Raw genomic sequence first — 22,591 nt, forward strand, 5'->3', positions numbered from 1 at the left:
TAGGAGGAGTGAGAGTCTTGTTATTAGACTGATTGCCATAACTCCTCAGAAGAAGAGTTTGTAAGCCTGAGAGCTTATCAGTCTTCTGTAATAACTACTCTAATAGCAGTTGCCCATACGGACATGGGTATGATTTGTGTTTTTAATTAATCTTTCAAGGGAGTAAATGCCCAAAAGTGATTAGTGAAGGACTCTAATGGATGGCACCAAGAAAGAGAGGTTGATCTCTTTCAGGGTGAACTAGTTTACTGATCCAAGGGAACAGAAGTTTTGGTAAGGTCATGAAGTATTTGGCTTGATTACATGCCCGGTTTAGGACATGTATCAGCTATGTGTTTTACCTAGGTGGGTGACTGGATTACATTAGGTGGGTAGGGGTGGGAGGTAGGAGAACAGAGAAGAGCGAGCTGTCAGGTCACCTTCACCTGGGCAATGTTGGGAGCTGGAAGTTAGCTGCTACAGTTGATGAAGAGAGTTGAGTGAGCCAGAGGGGATTGTGGCCTGAAGAACACATTGGTGCAATACATTATATCACCAGTCTCAGCTGGTGGGTCTCCTGAGTGTCATCAGTTAATGTGGGACACTGGAGCACCTGGCCTCACTCAGGTGTGGATGTTCCATCTGACCAGCTGACCGGAGAGGCTCCTGAGGGAGCTCAGTTCACACCCCCAGCCCCATAGGGATGCTTTAGATACACAAACCACAGCTACTGCATCCTATTTGCCAAATGGCTTTGGACATACTGTAGCACAAACGCTGGATATGGCAGGAGAGCACAGCTTGGAAATATGAGCTCTCTGGGCAAATATTAGGCTAAACGTGTCATCCATGTGTATAGCACACAGACTGGATCCGTCTACTCAGCTATTACCAGGCAGTGGCTCCCCAGGCTGTGTCACACAATGGTGTTCCAGTTAGCAATGCAGAAGGGATCAGATAGTTTGGAAACAATCTACTTGTATGATTATTGCTACTCTGAATTATAAGTAACCCAAAAGCCAGAGCTACTCACTACATTCACTCTTCAGATAAGCACTCGGAACACAGAGTGCTGCTTTTAAGAAATATGGTTTTAGAGAACAAAAGGGGAAGCGAGTGCTATGAAAATTTAGTTAAATGTAAATGTGTTAAATGGTACATGAACTAGTCAGGTTTTCATGATTTATCAGTTTTAAACTTCAAAGGCTCTGGTTAGCTTGCATTTTTAAAACTAATGAGTTTATCACAGCCAGTGGGGAAAAATGGTTCAAGTATATCAGCTGTAAATTGGTACAAAGCACTAAAAGGGACATTAGCCTCTAATCAGATTCTAACAGTTCATTAAACATGCCTTTCCTCAGTGGTGCTTTGTCTTTCCCCCTCCTTCTGCCTGCGCCTCCTGGACAAGCCAGCCTGGTCCCTTCGTTCAGGCGGGTAAGACCTCCTCAGGGACACAAAGCAGTATCAGCTCATCCTTCTTTGTCTAGGAGCTAAACAGCCTAAGGGATGCTTGATGATGGGGTATTCCTGATCCTGCTGTAAAATTCAACTGTGCTGTGTATAAATCAACCAGGGAGAGGGACCTTTCTGGTTGCAGAATAGGCACTGGGGGAACCAGGAATGCCAGGCTGGCTCCTGCTCTTGCTCCACCCCAAACCACATCCAAAGTGCTGGAACTCAGTGACACCCGAGGAGATCCACTTCTGATAAATAAACAGAGCACCACCCTTGCTGGGAAGAGGGATGTAAAGCATGGAACAATTTCAGCCAGCTGTTTTGTGGCATTGGAGCCCTTCCTATTCTTTCCCCACCCTCATGCCTCGAACACTGAATAAAAGCCAAGATGCACAGAATAAATCACAAAGAAGACATAGGAAGAGCTTGTTGCTTCCCCCCCCCCCCCCCCCCCTTTTTTTTTATTTCCCGTCTTCCTATTGTTAAGCTTAAATCACAGGAAATACACAGTGGTAGCATAGCATGGACCAGGGCATTTTGACAACTTAGCTCGTCTTCATTCACACGTTTGAATGTGGAGGCTTTCCACTGAAAATTACTTACTTGATCTGAAATTTTGTAACTTAAGCATTTAGAGCTTTTTATGAACTATCTAAATCAACTTTTTAAAGGAAAAAAATATAGAGATTACATTTGCTGTTGCCTTTGCTTGTCTGCTTTGGCATGAAGTTCTTGCCTGCCCTGTGGTATCAAACCGTGGCTCTGTGTGCTGTAACACATGGGGTTCAAAGTGAGGGTGACGGGGATTTTAAGCAGGTCATTTGCTCTGCGGAGCACGGACGTATCAGTTTGCCTGCCTTGGCATGTTATTTAAATGACAATAAAGTAAAGGAGTATACAAAAATAAGCAGTTGCTACAATCCTTATAACTGTGAAAATGAAATGCATTGATTTTTTTTTTTTAAAGGAAAATGTTTTGTGTAATTTAAGTTTTTAAAAAGTATTTTGGAAGCTCCATTAGGACAGACCATTCTTCTGAGAACTCCTCTGAAGCAGCCATGACAAGAAACAGGGCTATGAACATATTCTTTATGAATAACAGCAGCATGAAGCACTGAACAGATCTGCTGCCCACGCAACACAGGGAAAGTGTTTTCCCTTTACGGTGTGGTTATTGAGGACTACAAGGTAACAGAGTGGAGGTGATTTTCCAGGCCTGAGTGCTGCCTTCGAGACAGGGCTGCAGATCAGTAAGTGCTGTGAGTGAATCACTTACATGCAGAACATGCTGTAGTTTTACTGTTTGAAAAATAGCTGTGGCGTCTTTGGATTTCCGTACCGCTGACCAAGGTGTCTGCATTCGTAAGGTCAGACTCTAGCTTGAAGGATAAAATGTCTTTTATCCTCTCTCTGTTGTCCAAACTAAATGGCAGCTGAAGGGGTTAGCTTTCAAAGAGCAGCCTTGAGCCTTGGCTGGAATAGAATATTGACTCAGGTTGAGGTAGTGTTTGAACTGAAGGCATAGGAGGTAGTTTTGCATGTCTCCATAAACTACTCCAGCAACGGTGGGATGAGATGTTCATCACAGGGATATGGATTCAGAGAAGCAGAGTTCTGCTAAACGCTCTTCAGATTGAAACCTTTACCCTATACTTCTTATTACTACAAGGACAATGCATGTTTTTAACATGTTTTTTTACTTCTCTTGTGTCAGAGGTGTTTGTAGAGATTTTCACTAATGCTTATAGCTTCACAAGACAGTGATACGAGGTCTGAAGAGTTGTAGATGTATGTTAATTTATGATGTGTGTGTGCAAAGGCCTTCACTATAACTTCTCTGAATTCAAGCTTATGCTTTCTCTAGGTAATACAGAAATACAAATATTTTGACTGAAAACAAATATACCCAAGTACACTGCCAAAACCCCAAAGCTATTTCACAACACTCCTTTCCTTTCCAGTTCTAAAGCAAGGAATTTATATACATGCACCTGCATGATTAATTTCAAGTTAAAAAATAGTAATTGGAGATGATTTTTCCCTTGTTGCTTAAAAAGATTTAGTTCTCTTTTAAGGATAACTGGAGGTATAACTTGCTGTTTTAACAGAAGTAGTCACTTGGCAGTTACTCCTTGAAATAAATATTACATCTTCGTTAACTTCATTTCTGTTAAAAGAAACATCTGCAATATTGTAGAACTAAACCAGTGAATTAAACTGAGTGTTTTCATCACTTTTTTGATTAACCTTGTCCTTTTTTGCCTTAGGACATCAGCGCCTTTGAGAACAGAATGTTAATGCTTGATGGGATGCCGGCAGTCAGAGTCAAAACAGAGCTGCTGGAATCCGAGCAGGGGGTAAGCAGAGGTTTCTGTGTGGCCTCACTCTGTAGCATGCTGGTGACTCTTCCTGAGCTTCTCTGTACTTAGCTGTTCCTCCTGTTTTACTGTCATTTTATTTTCTGTGTTTCTCTTCATGTCTACTCTTTTAGAGCACATTTTCTTGAAAGATGTACTGGTGAGCATCCAGTCTCATCTGCTGGGAACACAAACCAAGAGTCTGTAGAAGACTTACTGAAATTGTCTAGGATAGCCATGATGCTGTTGGTGTAAATTCCTGATTATTAAAAAAGGGGCAGTTTGTAAAAACAGGAAGGAATAATGGATTATTGCAAAGAAGCAAAATTCATGTCTGAGAACCCTATACATGTCTTTGCTGTTCTGCCTCCTTGGGATATGTACTGCGGTTGCTTCACTGTTTATATGCATGTCCCAGTCCATTTTCTGTTTGTGTAAACCTGCTTTCTTTCTGGTGGAATACTCTGGTTTATCATTATGCTAAGAGGGCTAGATGTTTCAGATGGTTAAAGCTGGTGTCACATTGACTGTTGAATACAGTATAGAGATCGTGAACAGGATTTTGAGTTTTTTTCAGAACAAGTGTTTGGCTTTGGGGTGGTCGATTCCAGGAAAATGGAAGACTACGTTTTCAGACACATTAAGGGTATTTTCTTACATACGTGGTAGTAATTGTGCATTAATATGAGGGCAGCTGTAGTTAATGGGTTTTGTGTTATCATGAATCTTTGTTTCTTTGTGTGCATCTTATGTTATCCCAAAGAATCCAAGCTGCCTTACTGCTCTGAAGACAGATGCCTTCAACAAGCAGAGAGCATACTAGAGGCAGCAGTGCTATCACCGTGTAGAGAATGGGCTTTTACTTTCCTTCTGTTGTCCTTTTTTTTCCTTCCTGCTATTTTCTCAATTATTTGAGAATTTACATGATATGAAAGAGAGGGAATTAACTTTCATAATGACTTAATTTGAGACTTGCAAAGAGATACCAGTTATTCAGAATGGTTTTGAGGGTTTAAGTTTGAGAAGGGAAGAAAGAGCATTTAATGGAGTTCTTGCTCATCGTTCTGCCTTCTTGAGAGCAAGTACCCTCAGAAAATGCACCAGTACAACATAATTTAAGGCAACATAAAATGTGGACTATTGTATGAAACACGATGATGAAAAGACAGATCCATTAAAGATAATTTTTAATACCTTAAGGATGCTTTGCATTATGTCCTTTGTATGTAACATAAACCTTTCCCTGTATTGTTGAGAAGACAAATATTTTATTGGCATTTGCCTTTGTCTCATTTAAAATAAAGTCTATGCATATTGCTGGGTCCTTTATGGAGAATACTTCCTTTAGCAAAGTGTGATTTGATTCTGGAAGACCTCTTTGGTGTCCGAGGAACTGGAAGGAAATGAGCAATTTATAAATCTTTTAATTTCCTTAGGGTTTTTTTAATAAAATTTTATGGACTTCTCTGTAAGCTGAAAATGATGTCATCATTTTCTTTTCCAGTGACTGAGCAGTTGAATAACGAGTTTGGTTGGATTTGGGATTTTATGTGCTTTGGTACTAATTAAATAGTGTCTGGTCAAGAGTCTCTGGCACCTTTATGACTCTTCATTAGGGAACAATCAATAAATACAAAATGAATTCTCCAGTTCACTAACAGAGGAGCTAGCCATTAGCATGGCAATTTTCCACCAAACAGCTTAAACTCTGAAGGAAAAGGTGGTTGAAACAGATGTTTAGTGTGTGCTTTGGAGACTGTTTTGAATATCTAGGTATTGGTAGACATAACAGGGACAACTGTTTGAAGGATGTGATTACTGAAAACAGCATGTGGAGCTGTTTCGGAAGATGAATATCATAGCTAGGAAGTATAGAATGGGAACTAAAGTGCGATCCAAGTAGCATGAATTTGAAATTAAAATGTCTGTTTATGTTGTTCTAGTGCCCAAAGTCCCTAGTGTTGCACCTCCATCATGGTGTATGGGTATACAGGGAGATGTGATTTCTGATTTGAAAATTTGCAATCTAAGAAGGCATTTTGAGTGTTCTGAAGGTAGTGTCCAAAGCTTCATCACTTAGGGCACTGAACACCAGGCCAGACTAGTCAAACTTGTCCAAAACCTGTAGGAAGACAGCTGGGTTTTTCTGCTGTTCGTGCTTGGTATCGCTGTTGGCTCTAGGTTTGCTGCTAGGGCAGAAGTGAGACATCATTTAAGGGTTATTGAAAAGAAAGTTTCATCTGTGGTTATGGGATCCTGAAGGCTGTGTCAGTTGTGAAGGGGTGAAACCAACAGAGCCTGAAGCACCAGTGGCCCTCAACCAGGGTGGCGAGGGCTGAGTGATCAGACCAGAGAGCACAGTTTCCATGTTCGTTGTGTCAGCTATTCCCACTGCAAACCAGTTCAGTCTTCAGCTGAGGCCAGAGGAAACTGGAGCTGATACCTGTGTTTCAGCTATGTATCATGCAGCAGTTCCCTTGAGCCTGTGACTAGAGGGGAGGTGGTCAGGGCTCAGGAGCTACAGCCTCCATTGATGCAGTGTAGACAAACCTTTACCAACCCGAGTTCAAAAGACACTGAGCTCAAGCTAGGTGATTGTGGGAGAATGGGATTTAGGCGAGCCCATAAAGGGAAGCATGCCGTATGAGGTAGAGGTTATTAAGCAGAGGTTACTAGGCAGATTTGGAACAAAGAAGTATTTACAAGAGAAATGGATTTTCACTTTTCTTTGGAAAAGTTAAAAGAGTTCTGCTTTGTTTTATCGTCGCCAATTTAGAGTAGTTTCATGATTTTTAGAAGGCCATCAGGATTAGCAAGAACAGATGCTTATTTTCCCAGTGAACTACTGTCCTTAATTTTGCACAGGAGATTTAATGCAGACTGTTGTTTGAGGCTTCAAGAAGACACAGTGCTGCTTTAATGACTTTATCACAAATGAAAAAAAGACATCACATAAAAGATACCGCATTGCCCTTTAACAAGGCTTCGTTATTATCTCCCCTACTGTGAAACAGGAGCTAGCATTGCTAATAAATGGGTAGAATTACTTTAGAAATGTGAATTTGCTTATCATTTAATATCCTCCAGTGACCTACAGCTTTAGATCTTTTGGTCTGCAGTAAAACCTTTGTATGCTGGTAACCAGCTTCAGAGGACGTGAAAAAGGTGGCACTTCCCCATGTAGGTGAATGCATACAAGGTGGTGTACTTCAGCAGGAAAAAAATATTTATTCCTTGACTGTGCCAAAAACTATTTTGAAAGTAATACTCCTCATTGTAAAAATGTATTGAGGCTGTTTTAAATTAAGTGGTAATACAGATTGGGCAGTGAATTTGTTAGCTGGTGCTACTGTGAAGAAGTTAGGCTGGATAGAACTGACTGGCTTTACTGTGAAGTTTGTAAAAGTCTTACTGGTCATTGCAGGATGAGGTCTGAAAACTGGTACATGTGTCTGACTTACACATATGAAGTTACACTTTCTCAAAAATTTGCAGAGTCGGGCCATAAGCTTTTGTTAAAAGGAGATAATGGATTTGCGACTTCTATCACACAATTAATCTTTAACTACAGAGAATAATGAACCTCTAATTTTCATCAGCCTTTTTGCTTCCAGATCTGCAATCTCATCCATTCCTCTGCTGCATTATTTCAAATCATTATTTGAAGTTTATATATTTTACTCTGAATTCATCTCCTAATTCTGCTTAATCCATCTCCATTCCTATGCCTTATCAGGGCTGAATTATGAAAGGAATGACTAAAATGACGAAACTCTTTAACAAGCCAATATTGTTGTCTGTGTCTTTTGTCTCCAGCCAGATTGTCTTGTTGTCTCATGTCTGAAGAATGCCGTCCATGCTTATGTTATTATATACATAAACATGTTCTACCTCAGCCTGGGTAATAGTGACAGAAATCTGTTCTATTTTTGTAGATTTCCAGAAGCACCTATTCAGTGGAGGATATTTTCAGTATCATAGCTTGCTTCTTGACTATATAGGGAACTGTTTTGTGTTCATTCATTCAGCTTATGTACACTGTATTATTAGAATAAAAAGGACTTCTAGTATTTGCTATTCTAATTTATGAATCTTTCAAATAATTGGGTTTTTTTTCCAAAGTACGTAGTGTTTAGCACCACTGATCTGAGGAAACAAATGGCACATGGACTGCTCATGTGAGTTTCTCCTGTGCAAAAGCTGGCCCTTGTTTCTGTTGGTTTTCTTCATCTTGCAAGCGGTACCTGAAGAATGTTACTGGGGTGTTAGAAACCCAGCTGATCCAATTCATTAGTTGCTTTACAGTGCCATAAATATATGACATTCTTCAGAAGGAGATCAAGATCTGAACCCAAAACCCAGTAAGGACATAGAAAGGTGCTGGATGCACCATCCCTGGAGACATACAAGGCCAGCATGGATGTGGTTCTGGGCAACTTGCTACAGTTGAGCCTGTCCCTGCTCATTGCAGGGGTGTTGGACTAGATGATCTTTGAAGGTCCCTTCCAACCCAAACTGTTCTGTGGTTCTATGATTCCATAACCTACAGGGCATGATGCAGAGCCACATAGGATGTACCTAAGGAGATACAGCTATATTCCCCAAATACTGCTGGAGGGTATGTTTGCAACCCAGAAGGGTGCAAGACACATCCCAAGGGCTGCTCCTCAGCTACATCAGTTGGATTAATTGAAGCCAAGTGAAGCACCACAAGCTAATAAATAACTCTGGGTGCTGTGTCGTGCTAAGTGGTAGCTCTCATGAAGAATAAAAGGTAGCCAATGCCAACTCCAACTCCAACAACTTTGCTTACAACTTGACATTCCTGCTGAATCCATTGCCAGTGACTGAATGACATCTGGGAGCCCACTTGGAGTCCTGTGTGTGGTTCTGATGTCTTCAGCATAAGAAGGACATGGAGCTGTTGGAGCAAGTCCAGAGAAGGGCCATGAGGATGATGATGGGGCTGGAGCACCTCCTGTATGAAGACAGGCTGAGAAAGTTGGGCCTGGAGAAGAGAAGGCTGAATGGAGACCTCATAGCAGCCTTCCAATATCTGAAGCGGCCCTACAGGGATGCTGGAGATGGACTCTTTATCAGGGACAGTAGCGAAAGGACAAGGAGGAATGGGTTAAAAGTTAAACAGGGGAGGTTCAGATTAGATATAAGGAAGAAGTTCTTTACTGTGAGGATGGTGAGGCACTGGAATGGGTTGCCCAAAGAAGTGGTAAATACTCCATCCCTGGCAGTGTTCAAGGCCAGGCTGGATGGGGCTTTGAGCAACCTGGCCTAATGTGAGGTGTCCCTGCCCATGGCAGGAGGGCTGGAACTAGATGATCTTAAGGTCCTTTCCAACCCTAACTATTCTGTGATTCTGTGATTGTGTGATCACTGATCCAAGAAAACCCAACCCATAAAGAGGAAGGGAATGGCTGTATACATCCTGCAGTTACAGGGTTAGGAAATTACGGGTATCCTTTATTGTATGGGGAGAAAAGGGTGGGAAGAAGATCTTGGGTGCTGCTTTTGACAAAGGCTTGTAGTTAGAGCTGTTTATCTGAAACTACATCCTGAGACTCCTTCTGGGACCCAAAGTACTTACTATGGGCATGTCTCTGCACTGCTGCCTTGCTGGTTAATGAGCATTTACAGTGTTACTCATGTTCCTTACTCGTTTTGAAGTCAGCCCTTGTACAGAATAGAGGGCTAAGGGGTTTTTGCACCATGGTGTAGGTGTGGTTTATTTACTTGGGATGTTTTTCCCCAGCAATCAGACACGAAAGTGCAATATAAAGGTAATAGATTTAAGACTGATAGGAAATGATAGCTTACTGAGCTCAGTCAGCACACTTACTTGCCTGACAGTCTTTTTGCCAAGGTAACTCGAGTTTACAGATAGAAAATGCAGGTTGTAAGATGGGTTGTAAGATGTATGATGCTGTCTGAAATTCTCACTGAGAGAAGTATCCCAGATCCTCTGAGACTTAATTTACTGACTTCTGTCTGACATTCCTTTCTTTTCCTAGGCAGTTAAGTTGGCTGCTACAGAGCACTGCTGGGAATGTACTTCTTATTCTGTCAGGTATGGTTTGTTGTTTGTATGGTAGGAACATGGAGATTTTCACTTGTGGGTGCAGATTTCACTTCATGAGGCACTATGCAAATAAATGGCCATCCCTGCGTATCTTGGTTTAATTAATTGGAAGTTGTGTTTAGACACTGTTTTAATGGGCATCTACTGATAATAATGATTGTACCTATTAGGAATGCAGTAGCAGGTCTCAAAGGAGTGAAGCAGATCAAGATCTCTGCTCCAAACAGCTCGTATTTAGTTAACAATGCCATGCCAGAAGGACGTTTCCCATACCTATAATGACAGAAGGGCAGCAAGATGATTTCATTTACTAAAAGGTTAAATTTAATGAGGATGTGTTTGGTAGAGGTGAAGGATAATATTTTATCTGCAAGACTGAGAAAAGAGAATGTGATACTACACAGAAATTAGCACAACTTGTTACAGTGCTGTAGAAAATTCAGTTATGCAATACGTTAAATACATGAATTGCTAAGTTTTATGTTCTTATATGGACTGCAAAAATAATGTTGGCTTTGGGAGAAGGGAAGTCAACCCTTTAATTTGATCATAGTGCTGAAGTACATTGTGAGATTATAGTTTGGTTGCCTTCTATCCCCCAGTCAGTTATTTTGTGAGCTCACCTTGAAGCCAGTCTGCTTTTTTGATGATATATGACCTCTCAGCTTGCTCTGGTACCAGAGCTTATGATGGGAATCTCATGGAAGATTTATTCAGCTGAGAAACCCTAGCCATAAAGAAAACCAAGCATGGTACATACCGGCTGTATATCTGTCGATTACTGTGAATTTCTAAATCCACCTTTTCAGTTGAAAATTGCTTGTTTTATACAGGTGTGAAAGGTAAACATTTCTTTCATTGCTATTAAAAAATAGTTAAAAATGTAAAAAATGAGGTAAGAAAAATTTTCAAACATCCAAATATATACACATATATCATTCTCCCTGATGACTCCAGTTTCAATGACTGTTCTGTGTGCTTCATATTCTGTTTCTTTATGGGAATCCCATATCCATAGTTTAACTGTAATTTTGATGTAGTTTGCAATCCTAATTGAGCAACCAGTGAGGTATAGATTTTTGCTCACTGCATCCTGCCAGAAAGGTATTAATGCTATAGTCATGGGAGCACAGAGCATGCTGTGTATCAGCTGGTATACAGCACTGTAGTCTAATATCCTGTTGCACATCTGCAATGAAACTCAACACAGGTCTTTGTTCTTTTGTGCTACAATGCAGTGCAGTTCTGAGCTATATTAATGTGTGTTTTAGGCTTCATGCAAAACAATTACTGGCCTCTGTTCTGACCTTGTGACTTGCCTGGTGTGGCGTCAGAAGCTTAATTCAGGTTGCAACTGCAGTGAAAGTCAGTAGATTCCAAGTAGCCCCTCTGTTCCTATGGAGAAAGTGATAAATGTGAGCTAGGTAATCCTGCTTTTATTAACAAGAAAGCTGCCTTGGATTACCTCACATTTACACCCATGTGTGATTATGCAGATAGATGGGTAGTGCAGACCTGCTGATGTACAGTAACTTCTTCATGGTGCAGAGTTCGTTATTTAAAATGCTTTCAGTTGAAACATCTCAGTAAAAGAGTTGTGCATCACAAAATCTTTAGATTATTTTGGTAGAGAGAAAAGTTAATCATTATGTTTCATCTTGTTCTACTTGCCAGTAGTTTAATTGATATTTATTTTTCTTTTTAATGCTCATTAGAGCAGTCACTTCATTATGACAGACTGTATTTTGTTCAACAAGGCATGTTAGTATGTTCAGAATGGAGGAGAAATGGAAGTGATTGAACTATTGTCCTTTTCCTTTGTATTGGCTCAGGGTAAAGTGAAGCTTTCTGTATTCCTGGTTCTCACATGGATAATTGCTATACTTTATTTCTTTAAGGATACTAAGATACTTGAAGTATTGTGTGTGTGTCATATTTTTATTATGTACTGGCTAGCTTAAGAAAACTAAGCATAAGCCAGTATAGCTCAACAGTTTACAGTATCACAGAACACTTCAGCAGCATGAGACAAATGCCATGATGTTGCAATAGTACCAAAATTATTTTAATCTTTGTTGTTTGTTATGAGAAGGGATTACTCCTAGTTTTCACTCGTTTGTTGATGTTCTCTTTACTTTCTCTTTGAGGTTGCCTTATGAGTAGTCTTCTAAATGTATATTTTACTCTTGTTCTGTGTCCTGCTGGGAAGTACTGAAAGAGCTGTATATTTTTTATCATTATTGGCTTTTTTTCCTTATTTCTCCCTGTGGAGATGAGCCCTTACATAAATTATTTTAAGGATCCTCTTATTTTATATTTTTTTCCTTTTAATTTTTTTTTTAATTCCCTTTCTTCATCACTCTCCCTCTCCTCCTTTTGTTTCACACTGGGTGGATGAGTACTTAATAAACTGTTATTTTGGGGGCATCTGCTTTCACAGACATCCTTTTACAAATGTTGTTATTGCTTGGCTGCATCACTTAAAAACACCAGAAAATCATAGGAACCACAGGCAAAAAAGCTAACAGCAACAAGAGACAGTGTTCCTCCTCCCCTGCCTGCACAGGTCACTGCCAGTGCTTGCCACTACACAAGGATGGATATGAGGATGGTGAGCCCTGTAGCAGTTCCATAGGGGCCACCCCTGCAGTTCAGCTCACTGGGGTGGGTCGGGACCAAGGGCCTGGTGGAGGAGGAGAGGCAGTGGGGATACAATGGAGGGAGGACAGCATGTCTTCCCAAGCAAGGGAAAGTTCACGGAAAGGCTGGTGTCAGATCAGTCTCCGAGCCCTGTGTCCTCCAAATGCCTTCTTTCCCCTTGTTCCCTGGGGGAACACCAGCCACAAGGGTGTCACGTGCATCCTCCCTCCTTAGGGTGGTTAGGCAGCATTTGAGGCCCGTTTCTTACTTTCATGGTTTACACTAGAGATCAGTATTGATGCCAAGGCACTGACTTTGAATTTGCTCTTCATCTGTGATGCTCTGTGTGGAGCTTATGTCACTGCACTAGGTGAGTTACTGGAATTTCCTTTAGCAGTCATGTCAGTTTGTCCTAGGAAGATGGCAGCATCATATTCTCTTTTCTGGGTTACAGGTATATTTGGTTATGGTTTTAATACTCTAGGTGCTCTTCCACAATGTTTGCCACTTTCTTTGATTGCTTTTTGACGGTTGGGTTGTTTGAATACAGCCTGGTCATATGCTGGATTGGTAGTTCTCAAGTGCTCGCTGCCTGGTGGCTCTGAATGTTTTCTTGTCCCTCGTTTTCCCTGATGGTTTTGCTCTTTTAATACTGTTTGTGAACAGGAAGGTGTAAACTGATAAGAGATCAGCTGTGGGCTTCTGTTTTGCACTGTGGAACAGGAAGCTATTGGTGAGGAGGGACAGCTGTTGACTGAGGAAGGAAAGGTAGGGTTTGGTACCATCAGCTATACCAAATGCTTAACCCTGGGTGAATCCATGCTGACTGTTCCCAGTTTACCTTCTCCTTCATGGTTGTCCTGGGTTCATCTGTAACAGTTATTTTTAATTCTTCTTAGTAGGTGGTGCAGTGCTGTGTTTCCTACTTAGTCTGGGAACAACGCTGATAACACCGATGTTTTTAGTTGTTGCTCAGTAATACTTACTCTGATCAAGGACTTTTTCCGTTTCATGCTCTTCAAGTGAGGAGGTGCATGGGAAGCCAGAATGAAGCAGAGACAGGACACCTGACGCAAACGAGCCAAAGAGGTATTCCATACTCAGAAGTCTGTTCCCAGAGGACTCTGTGATTTTTCTATGAACCAAAGGGAGGGTGGCTGCTCTGTAGTGCCCCAGATCACCCTTCTGGACTGATCTGAAGAGGAGCTTTCTTGTAAGTCATCAGGGATCTCCCATGGTCTCCAATACCTTTCAGGTGTGATAGAGAAGGGTGCTGCAAGGTCATCAGCCAGTTGTCCCAATGCCCATGCGTGCTGGCAGTTGGTTCCATGCGTTTGTTTGGGTTGAGTCTAATTGGATAGTCCCTTAAATTTGATCCTCATTCATGACTGCTGGTTCTTTGTCTTGAGCCCTGTCTCTAAGCATTAAGGCAGTGCTAGTGAAGGCTGAGAGAGACAAGACAGTGGAGTACCAGTGTTCACTGTCAGTAGCTCATCCACTGACCCACATTTTCCTCATCCAGCATTTTATTGTTGATGTAGTTGTTGCACTTTGATATTCCCTCCAAGTCTGAATCCATGTGAGCTTTGTCTTTCCTGGCACCACCCCTGTGTGCCTGTGTGGTATTTCTGTGCTCGTACTTTGTAGCCCACTCTGCTTGCTCCTCTTGCTAATACTGCCTTTGTGTACTGGAGCTCCATCATGTGTTCCATGTCTCCTGATACTTCTTGCTTTTCTGAGTAGGGGACACACTAGTCTCACACTTTGTTGTTCTTAAAGATCTGCCAATTTCTTTGTGTTCTTTGGCCCTTTTAGAGCTGCCTCCATGGTATCCAGCTTAGTTCCCTGAAGACTTCTGCTCTCGTGTAGTCAAGGGTTTAACTTGATCTGGACTAGGTCTCTGTTACTCTCTGTCTTTCTTCAGTCTCCTTAGCATCTCAAACTCTATTACTTACAGGTCATTACAGCAAAACTACCACTGATTACCACAGTCCCAACCTGTTCTTCCTTCCACACAACCATTGGTCATTTTGATTTTGTCTGTATGGAACTTACGGGATGAGTGACCACAATGGATCAGATGAAAGGTTCTTACCCATGTGGTGGCAGCTCGTAGTACCCGCCTACAGAAAGCTCAAGCAAGAAGCAAGCGTGCAGCAATGCTATGCTGGTACACTCTCCAGCATCTGTCAGTGTGACTGGGCACTGAATGAGCTGTACTGCAAGCTGGCACTGCTCTTTGAGCTCCATGGCGATTTTCCTGATAACCAGAGGCTGTGGTGTTGATTTTGACCTGTAAAACTTTAAACTGTCTTGCACCTGCCTACTGCCATCCTGAGAGTGCAATAAGAACTTAAGATTTAATGATACAGATGGCAGTGACAGAAGGAGTATTTCCTGTGATAGGCTCTTTATTTATTTTCCCATTAGTCATAGCAGAACAATTGTGGGTTTTTAGGGAGTTCACATGGTGAGGTTTCTGGGAAGAGCAGAAGCTATGGTAAGACACGAAAGAGACTTTTTGTTCCTTTGGCTACTGGGTATTGTGGAACAATGCTGTATAATAACTTCACAGGACTATAAACCTAATCTTTAATAGGGTACTTAGGGCTTGAATACTAATGCTGTTGTATTGTTAAATAAAAAGCAGATCAAATACTCATGTCATTAATGGCTTTCAAAAAAAAAGCCCCAACAACCTGTGGAAGTAGTAGTGGTCTGGGCTGTGTTTTTCGTGGCAGAACATTGCTTTGGGAAACTCCTGTCCGCTGTTAACTCTTCTGAGGTTGTGTCAGTTCACTTGAAACCAGAAAAAGAGGCAAAAAAGCTAAAACATTTTAATAGAGTTTTTCTCTTCAAATTCAGGTTATTTCTCGGATCCAGGTTAGAGTTTAGGCGTAAACTGATCTGCAACATTCACAGTTCTCTGTGGTTTGCGAGTTAAAACATGCAGTGCAGACGCTGCGCAGAAAACATTACCGATTTGCATGGTAGAAAACTTTGAAAATGGCAGATAGAAGCCAAAACTATTCTGGTTCATTTCTGAATAGTATTAATTTTTACACTAAAAAAATAAACTAAAAAAACTTAGTGAGAAGGTAAGTATTACTCACCTCTACTCTTGGGATACTATTCATAGTTCTTAGTGGCTCACTGAAGCTTGAGTTTGTTTCCTTTGCTGCTGTACACATTAATTTTCATTAATGGATTTCATTAATGTCTGAAAGATGAAATACACTTAATTTTTTTTTGTTTGTTTGTTTCCTGAATAACCATTCAAAGTATAGATGGGATAAGCTGTCAATTTAGGACAGCTATTAGCCTAAAATGAATACACATGTTGTTAGAATTGGATACACAAACATTGAATTATTCCTCGTTTTAAATTCCATAAATGCTTCCAGCCTATTCAAGGGTACTCCTTAAGTTTTATCCCACTTTCACTGCCTGGAGAGGGACCTCGCTGTTGTCAGAAAAGGATCAAATATTTATCAAAGGCTGAACAGTAAAATATGGTTTATCTAGAAATTTGATAGATTTAAAGGGATTATGGCGAAACACTTGCAGCTTCCTATAAATTGATACTTGCAAGTTCTTGAATGCGTACTGCAAGTTAAAAAGAAACAAATGATGCTCAAAATAAAGTAAATCCAAGTCACTTATGCAGCGTGTGAATTATCTGGTCCACAGGAGAAAACGTGCTGTGGGCTTGTTCTTTAAAGGTACTGAATATTCAGTATCCTGCAGAAAATGTAAATACCTGCTTAGTTTTTAAGAACAGGAGGAGTTCTGTTACTTGTGGCAGCAACTTGGGGCCACGGTACCATGCAGGAACCTTAAATCTATAGAAACTGCTAATCATAATCTCTAGAACCATTGAGGTGTTTAAAAGTCTTTCATATAATTGGAAGAAATCAACTGGATAAAATTTCTTTGCTCTTTAAGGCAGAATAATGTATCACATGTCAGAAATGATGCTTTATTCTTATTTTTGTTATAATTACTATTAAGTAAATATATTTCCAATACATTCTACAAAAAAAAAAGTTTCTGTAAAGAAGGGAATTTTAAATACTCTTTATGGACCAGTTTTGTTCAAATCAAATGGAAGGATGTTGTGAAGTCTGTATGAGACAAGGTTTATTGTTGATTGTGTACCATGATTTTTTGTTTTAGTATATTCCTTTATTCCATTCAAACAATTTCTAGAGCTGTATAATCTCAAAAAAGACAATTTTTTTTGTTATCCAGTAGTTAATGCTGAGTGCAAATCACACCAGCAAGTGTTGTTGGAGTGCATCCTATACTAAAACAACTTTCTGATTACATTTTTTTTGTGTAGTATCGTTAGATAGATGCACCTTACTCTTTTTAAAATAAGGGAAAAATCTTTTTTCTCCCAAACAGTTATTTATTTCATCTAGAAAATGCATGACATAGGTTAGTAACTGAGCCCTGACCACTCCTCCTTTAGGTTTAGGAGCAGTTCTTTACATTGAGCATGTGTTCCTGAACTGCAGCTTAGTCCCCAGCTCCACTGCAGATTGTGCTTGCCAGAGAACAAGATGACTATGTGCGCCTATGAATGCCTAATACGGTTAAATTGCAAGTCTGTGTGAAGGATAGGCTATAGACAGTAGTGTCATGAAAGGGAGAAGAGGCACCAGTCCTCTGGAGCTGCAAGGAGAGCACAGGGGTAGAAATTCAGGGTAGGAACATGTTGCCATGCCAACCAAATAATTTCTGTAGCAGAAATAACTTCTGAGTGGGAATTTTAAGACATTCCCTGTGAAAAATCAAAAAGTTATGGTTTTGATAATCAACCTTGGCCGTCCCCCTGTGGATTCCTTTGCTGACAATGTCTGAGAGCTTCCTGCCATTCTGTGCCAGACCCTGCTCTGCCCATCTGCTGACCTGGGAAGTACTCACCTGTGGGGCAGTGATGGGTGCCAGTGGTGAGCCTGCAGGTGCAGGCAGACCTGAGCCCTGCATGGATCGTTCCTTGAGCAGCTGTGAAACCCAGATGAGGGTTTCACGAGTCTGTCTTCCTTAGTAAGTGTTTTGAGTCTTTCCTTTAAAGCACTGATAGCATATGTCATGACAGCACAAGAGGCAATGACTTTAAACTGAAAGAGGACAGATTTTGTTAAACATTAGGAAAAAATTCTTTACTATGATGGTGGTGAGACACTGGCACAGGTTACCCAGAGAAGCTGTGGCTGCCCCATGGAAGTGTTCAGGTTGGATGGGGCTTTGAGCAGTCTGGTCTAGTGGGAGGTGCCCCTGCCCATGGCAGGGGGACTAGAACTAGATGGTCTTTAAGGTCCCTTCCAACCAAAACCATTTTATGATATTTAGTTTTTGTCTGCCTTGTCTCTTTTAGCTCCATGTGAAAATGCTGAAGAGACAAACTTCTAACGCTAGCATTTCTTATGGATGCTTGTTTTTAAATCCTGGTTAGGCAGGTGTCCTGGAAGTTGGACATGCGCTGTTTGTGTTTGGCCTGTAGCTTTATAAGACCTCTGACTTTAAAAAAGGAGAAAAAAAAATCAGTGAAGCTTTATCTGAAATGTTGAAATTTTGTCTTGCTCATACCTTGAAGAAGGAATTAGCAGTGCAGGGCAGTTGCATTGCTTTACCTCCACTGCCCTTAAGGCAGTTGTAGTAGAGGTAGGATCAGGCATGGAAGAGAATGTTCCGTTCCTTTGCTCTTCCCACACTCTTTCTTCCCCGTCTCCTCAACCACTGTTCCTGAAATGATGCTGATACCCATGGGATCACTTAGTGAGCCAGTTCAGCTTGCTAATTTGGCATAAAGGTAGCCTGGGGATAAAAATGGACAATAATTTTGGCATTCTGAGAAGTCAGGGAAGTGCTAAAGCAGACTTGAAGCAGAAAGGGGCATGCAGGGAAGGGGAAGAATGATGGTAAACACTTAGATATGTGTTACCCTAACTCATGAGTCATGCTTTTAGTCACACCACGTGGATGAAACTTGTGGGTTATGCTTCCCCATGCAGTTTGTAGGTGCTAAATGAGTGAACAAGGCAGGCATCTTGATTCCAGCAAATGGTGGCTAAGTGACATTACATGAAACAACAGAGCTGCATGACACGACAGCTGTCCTGGTTAGGGTGATACAGAGATTTCCCTGCAACCCTGGTTTTCTGATGGAACCTGCTCCTAGGTTTTTGTTGTTTGTTTTTTTTAAAGCTGTTTTTCTGAGCATGAGGGATCTCACATGCAAAAGAACGGCAGTTTTCCGAGACTGTGGAGAGCTACATCTAAGGCTCATAGTGCTAATATGTAGCTTGCTCTGTTTCTGGTAGTGGAGTACCTCAACCTTTTGAGCCACAAAAGGACTAAGAGGATCAAGGTCTTTTCTGTATCTGCATGCTAGAAATCTTGGGAGCATGTCATAAAAAAAGGAAGAAAAAAAAAGGTGCAGTGGCATAGATCTGTTAAGATTTATTGCATCATTATCTCACATGAAACAGTAAGATTGCCCTGGCATGACTGAGCAAAAACAATGGTGTGAGGGTATCATTATTTATTTTGACGCCCTGCCGATTGCCCCTAGACATTTCCAGGAGCCAAGGCATCCTCAGCAGCGAGGTCTTTTGTTTTCCGTGGTTGTTTCAAAGATAGTAATTACAAGGAGGGAAGCTTGATCTACATCGTGTTTCCTTCGTCAGTATATTCCATAGATGGCATGTGTTCAGCTGTGAGTTAGTGAGACTCTGTAAGTGGGAACTGTTTCTTCTCCTGGCTTCTGTTTGCTCTCTAAAACCCGACAGAAAAGACCTAGCAGATGACCTGCAAGTTTACACTTTAGTGTAAACGTAAGGACTGATCCCATTCCCTACAGACCTGAAGGAAAAACAAACTCCAGACAATACATTCCCTCTTTTCCAAGTGTAACAAACCGGCAGTTACGCAGGAACAAGAAGAGACTGCACAGGTCAAGGTCAAGATACAAACCGTGGAATAATTCTGTTTGGTGTACAGTCATAGGTTTTCTTTTGTGGAGCATTATTAATGAATAATAATACAGTGTTAATGTAATCCTAATATTTATCCTGAGAAAGGAACTTGAAATGAATAAACCCCTTACTTTGTATGAAGAGCTTCTTAACCTGGAAGTGGTGCACCAATGTGAAATTTTTATGTTTTAACTTTGGTAGAGCCTGGTGCCTGTGCAGTGGCTTAAAAATAAAGATCATTGGCTAGTAGCAGGAGGTACTTGATCAGATCAGCTTTTAAAAATCAGGGATAAATAAAAATAGTACTATTATTGGTTGTGCATCGTTACTGTTTCACACAGCATAAAGGTTTTGAAGTATTTGCAACATCCAGGGTTTTCAGTATGATTTTCAGTGTGCATAAGACTGTTCCCATTATGCATTTCTTGTTCCTGTTATTTTGTTTATCTGTAGCACAATGGTGGATTTCTATAGGTATTTTTTAGAATTCACTTATCAATTTGCTCTAGGCAGAAAGTGCCTAAAGTGAAGCTTTCAAAAAAACACCCTCTTCGTATGAGATACAGATAAATGTATTCATTATGGTCCAGCTTTAGTTAAAGGCTCAGTCTAATTTGGAATTCAAAGGGTTTCTTCTCCCAAGTAAATCATTTAGTTAACTGCTACCCACCACTTCAAGCCTGACCTTGAGGAAGTAAAAGAACTTCTCATCATTCTCATAAGTCCAGGGGTGGGGTGAAAAGAAGAAAAGACTGAGCTCTGCTGGGCCAAGGAAGGCGCTCATGTCATGAAAGCCCAGAACTTCCTAATCTGGTCAGATGTTAGCTGGAGAACCTTAGCTGAATTCAGTTGTCAGGAAAGAATGTATGGAGGAGAGTTTATCTGGACTAACTAGCTTCCAAGTCAGTAAAAAATTCAGACAGAAGACAACTGCTTCCATTGCACCCTGATAAGAACAAGAAGACTCTGCCTTTTGCAAAATGCAAGTATTTGTTTTGTTGCCCCCTTTTTTTTTTTTTTTTAGAGGTGCTGCACTCAATGATATTCAAATGAACTTTGTGTCCTTAAGAGGAAAAATTAGCTGTACATAGTATTTTCCAAAGCGTATTACCTGCTTTATATATCCTTGAATGTTCATTTCTTAAGTCATCCTTGTAGCCTTATTTTTTACAATAGGTAGAATAGATGCATGGTGACCAGCACAGAGTAAGGTGTCAAGTATCTATCTGAAGCTAGAGGAGGTAAGTCCCGTGGGGGAGAACCTGAGCTATGTGGTGCATGTTGGATTTCTTCAGCTGTATGATGGCGTTTTCCATTTTGCTCTTTCCCTGCATATACCTCATGTGTGATAACATGCTTGGATATGGTTCAGCTGATATTCTCTGGGAAGTGTTCACAGTAGTTTCAAGGGTCTCTTGAGACATTTGTGTTAGCATTAATTTTATACATAAGTTACAGATTTACAATGAGTTTTCATGCTTTAGAATGTGGTTGGCTTAAATGAAAAATGTTCCTTAAACCCCCTTTTATAACCATATTCTTGAAAGATAGGTTGTCTTTACCACTGTGCTCATGTCTATCTTCCCTGCAGCATTTAAAGGAATGTGTTACACATCTTGCTTCATAGCCTGGCATCTTCTTTAAGGAAATGTCTTGTTTCCCAAGAGAACTACTGTAGTATAACCCATTACCACCAGAACGGCTACATTTACACGTGCACCCAGTTTACAGACCATCATTGTATATGCACAGTAAGGGTAAGCGTTCCCACGTGCATTATGTGTTACTGCCTTGTCAGTCAGTATTGCAAGTTTGTTCTACGGGTCTTTGTAGGTGGAGAGCAGATATAATGAATATAAGAAAAGTCTGAAATGCGTCTTAAAAAACAGAAGTGCCATATGTTAAGTATTTTTTAAAGGCCCAGGAATACTGCATATTAAATAGCACGACCTTTTGTGGCAAATCTCTTGATTTAATTAGTGTGGGTCGTCTCATGCAACTGTTGTATGTCAAGTGGCAGGTTTTTTCTCAGCACTGTGCTGCTAAGTGTGAAGCCATCTTGCCTAGGAAATGGCACTCTCTACTTCCACTTTTTCATTGATTTGGAGTTTGATTGGATGGAAAGTATGTTTTAAAAGATTTAACTTTCTTTGTCTACTCTGAAATGTAAAAAAAATCCCAGAAATCACAGGATTATATGTTTTATCTATGGAAAGTGGTGGTGGTATTATTGGTTATTTATTTAAATAGGTTCTTGGCAAATACATGGTTTGCAAAACCAGTAACACTAGTGGAAGTCATTTGCTGTACAGCTAAATGTTCCTAGATTGCTTGTCATTATCTCATTGTTCTTAATTGGAAGTGTACTGAACTTAGGATCTGCAGAGATCTTCATTCTTGTCTTCCAATTAAAAAACAACTTCTTTTAACCTTCTTATTATGCCTGCTGTTCATCAGGGATTGTTCATATGTAATGCATCATAAATTAAGCCTTATGACTGACTTTCCACTGTCATTCAGTTGTTTGTCTTTAACTTCTTCAGCTTCTGAAGTGTAGAGGGCAGGCTCTTCAGTGCCAATCTCCATTGTCCTCCTTTTCTTCATCATTGGCCTTATTGCCCGGTCTGCTTTGGGTCAGTTTAGTTTTTTGGGCGTGTTTTTCACACCTACGGAGCCTCATCCCTGTGGTACTTTTACCTGAGAGAGGATTTCTTGAGAGGAGGGCTGGCAGGACAAGTAGCACAGATCTCCTGTGCCCTGTTGGGTACAGGAGCTGAGGTCATGGAGGCACAGAGTCCTCTATGCTGCAAGGTCTCAACTTCCCACCATGCTGAGGGCTGGCTGGTGGGTCTGTGCAGCAGTGGAGAGTTCACTGACCTTCAACTCGGATTGTGTCAAGCTTTAATATTACTTAAAGTGGCTGAGTGGCATCTTCCAAATGAAACAGAGCATCAAATAGTCATTCGTGACAGCAGAATAAAATGTACAACCTGTTGTCTCCTTCACCCATGGCCATTTGTTGTGAGCTTGGAGAGCTTTGGACAAATGGTGGTGTGTGATCATGTAAATTAAACTCATGGAAA

The 22,591-nt window shown here is 40.8% G+C and overlaps 1 protein-coding gene across 4 annotated transcripts in view; it reads left to right on the plus strand.

Annotated features, from left to right (window-relative positions):
* The window catches only part of KLF12 (KLF transcription factor 12), a 245,384-nt gene that overhangs the window by 95,682 nt on the left and 127,111 nt on the right, over positions 1-22,591 (plus strand). For all 4 annotated transcript variants that reach the window (XM_061367760.1, XM_061367761.1, XM_061367762.1 and 1 more), the window contains one exon: positions 3,702-3,791. In XM_061367760.1, coding sequence (XP_061223744.1) covers positions 3,702-3,791 — 90 coding nt within the window. The remainder of the gene's footprint in view (positions 1-3,701; positions 3,792-22,591) is intronic.

Source organism: Neopsephotus bourkii, unplaced genomic scaffold (genome assembly GCF_033783945.1).
Source record: "Neopsephotus bourkii isolate Nb327-2 ecotype Australia unplaced genomic scaffold, CSIRO-AGI_Nbou_v1 NB_1394, whole genome shotgun sequence".
NCBI lineage: Eukaryota > Metazoa > Chordata > Aves > Psittaciformes > Psittacidae > Neopsephotus > Neopsephotus bourkii.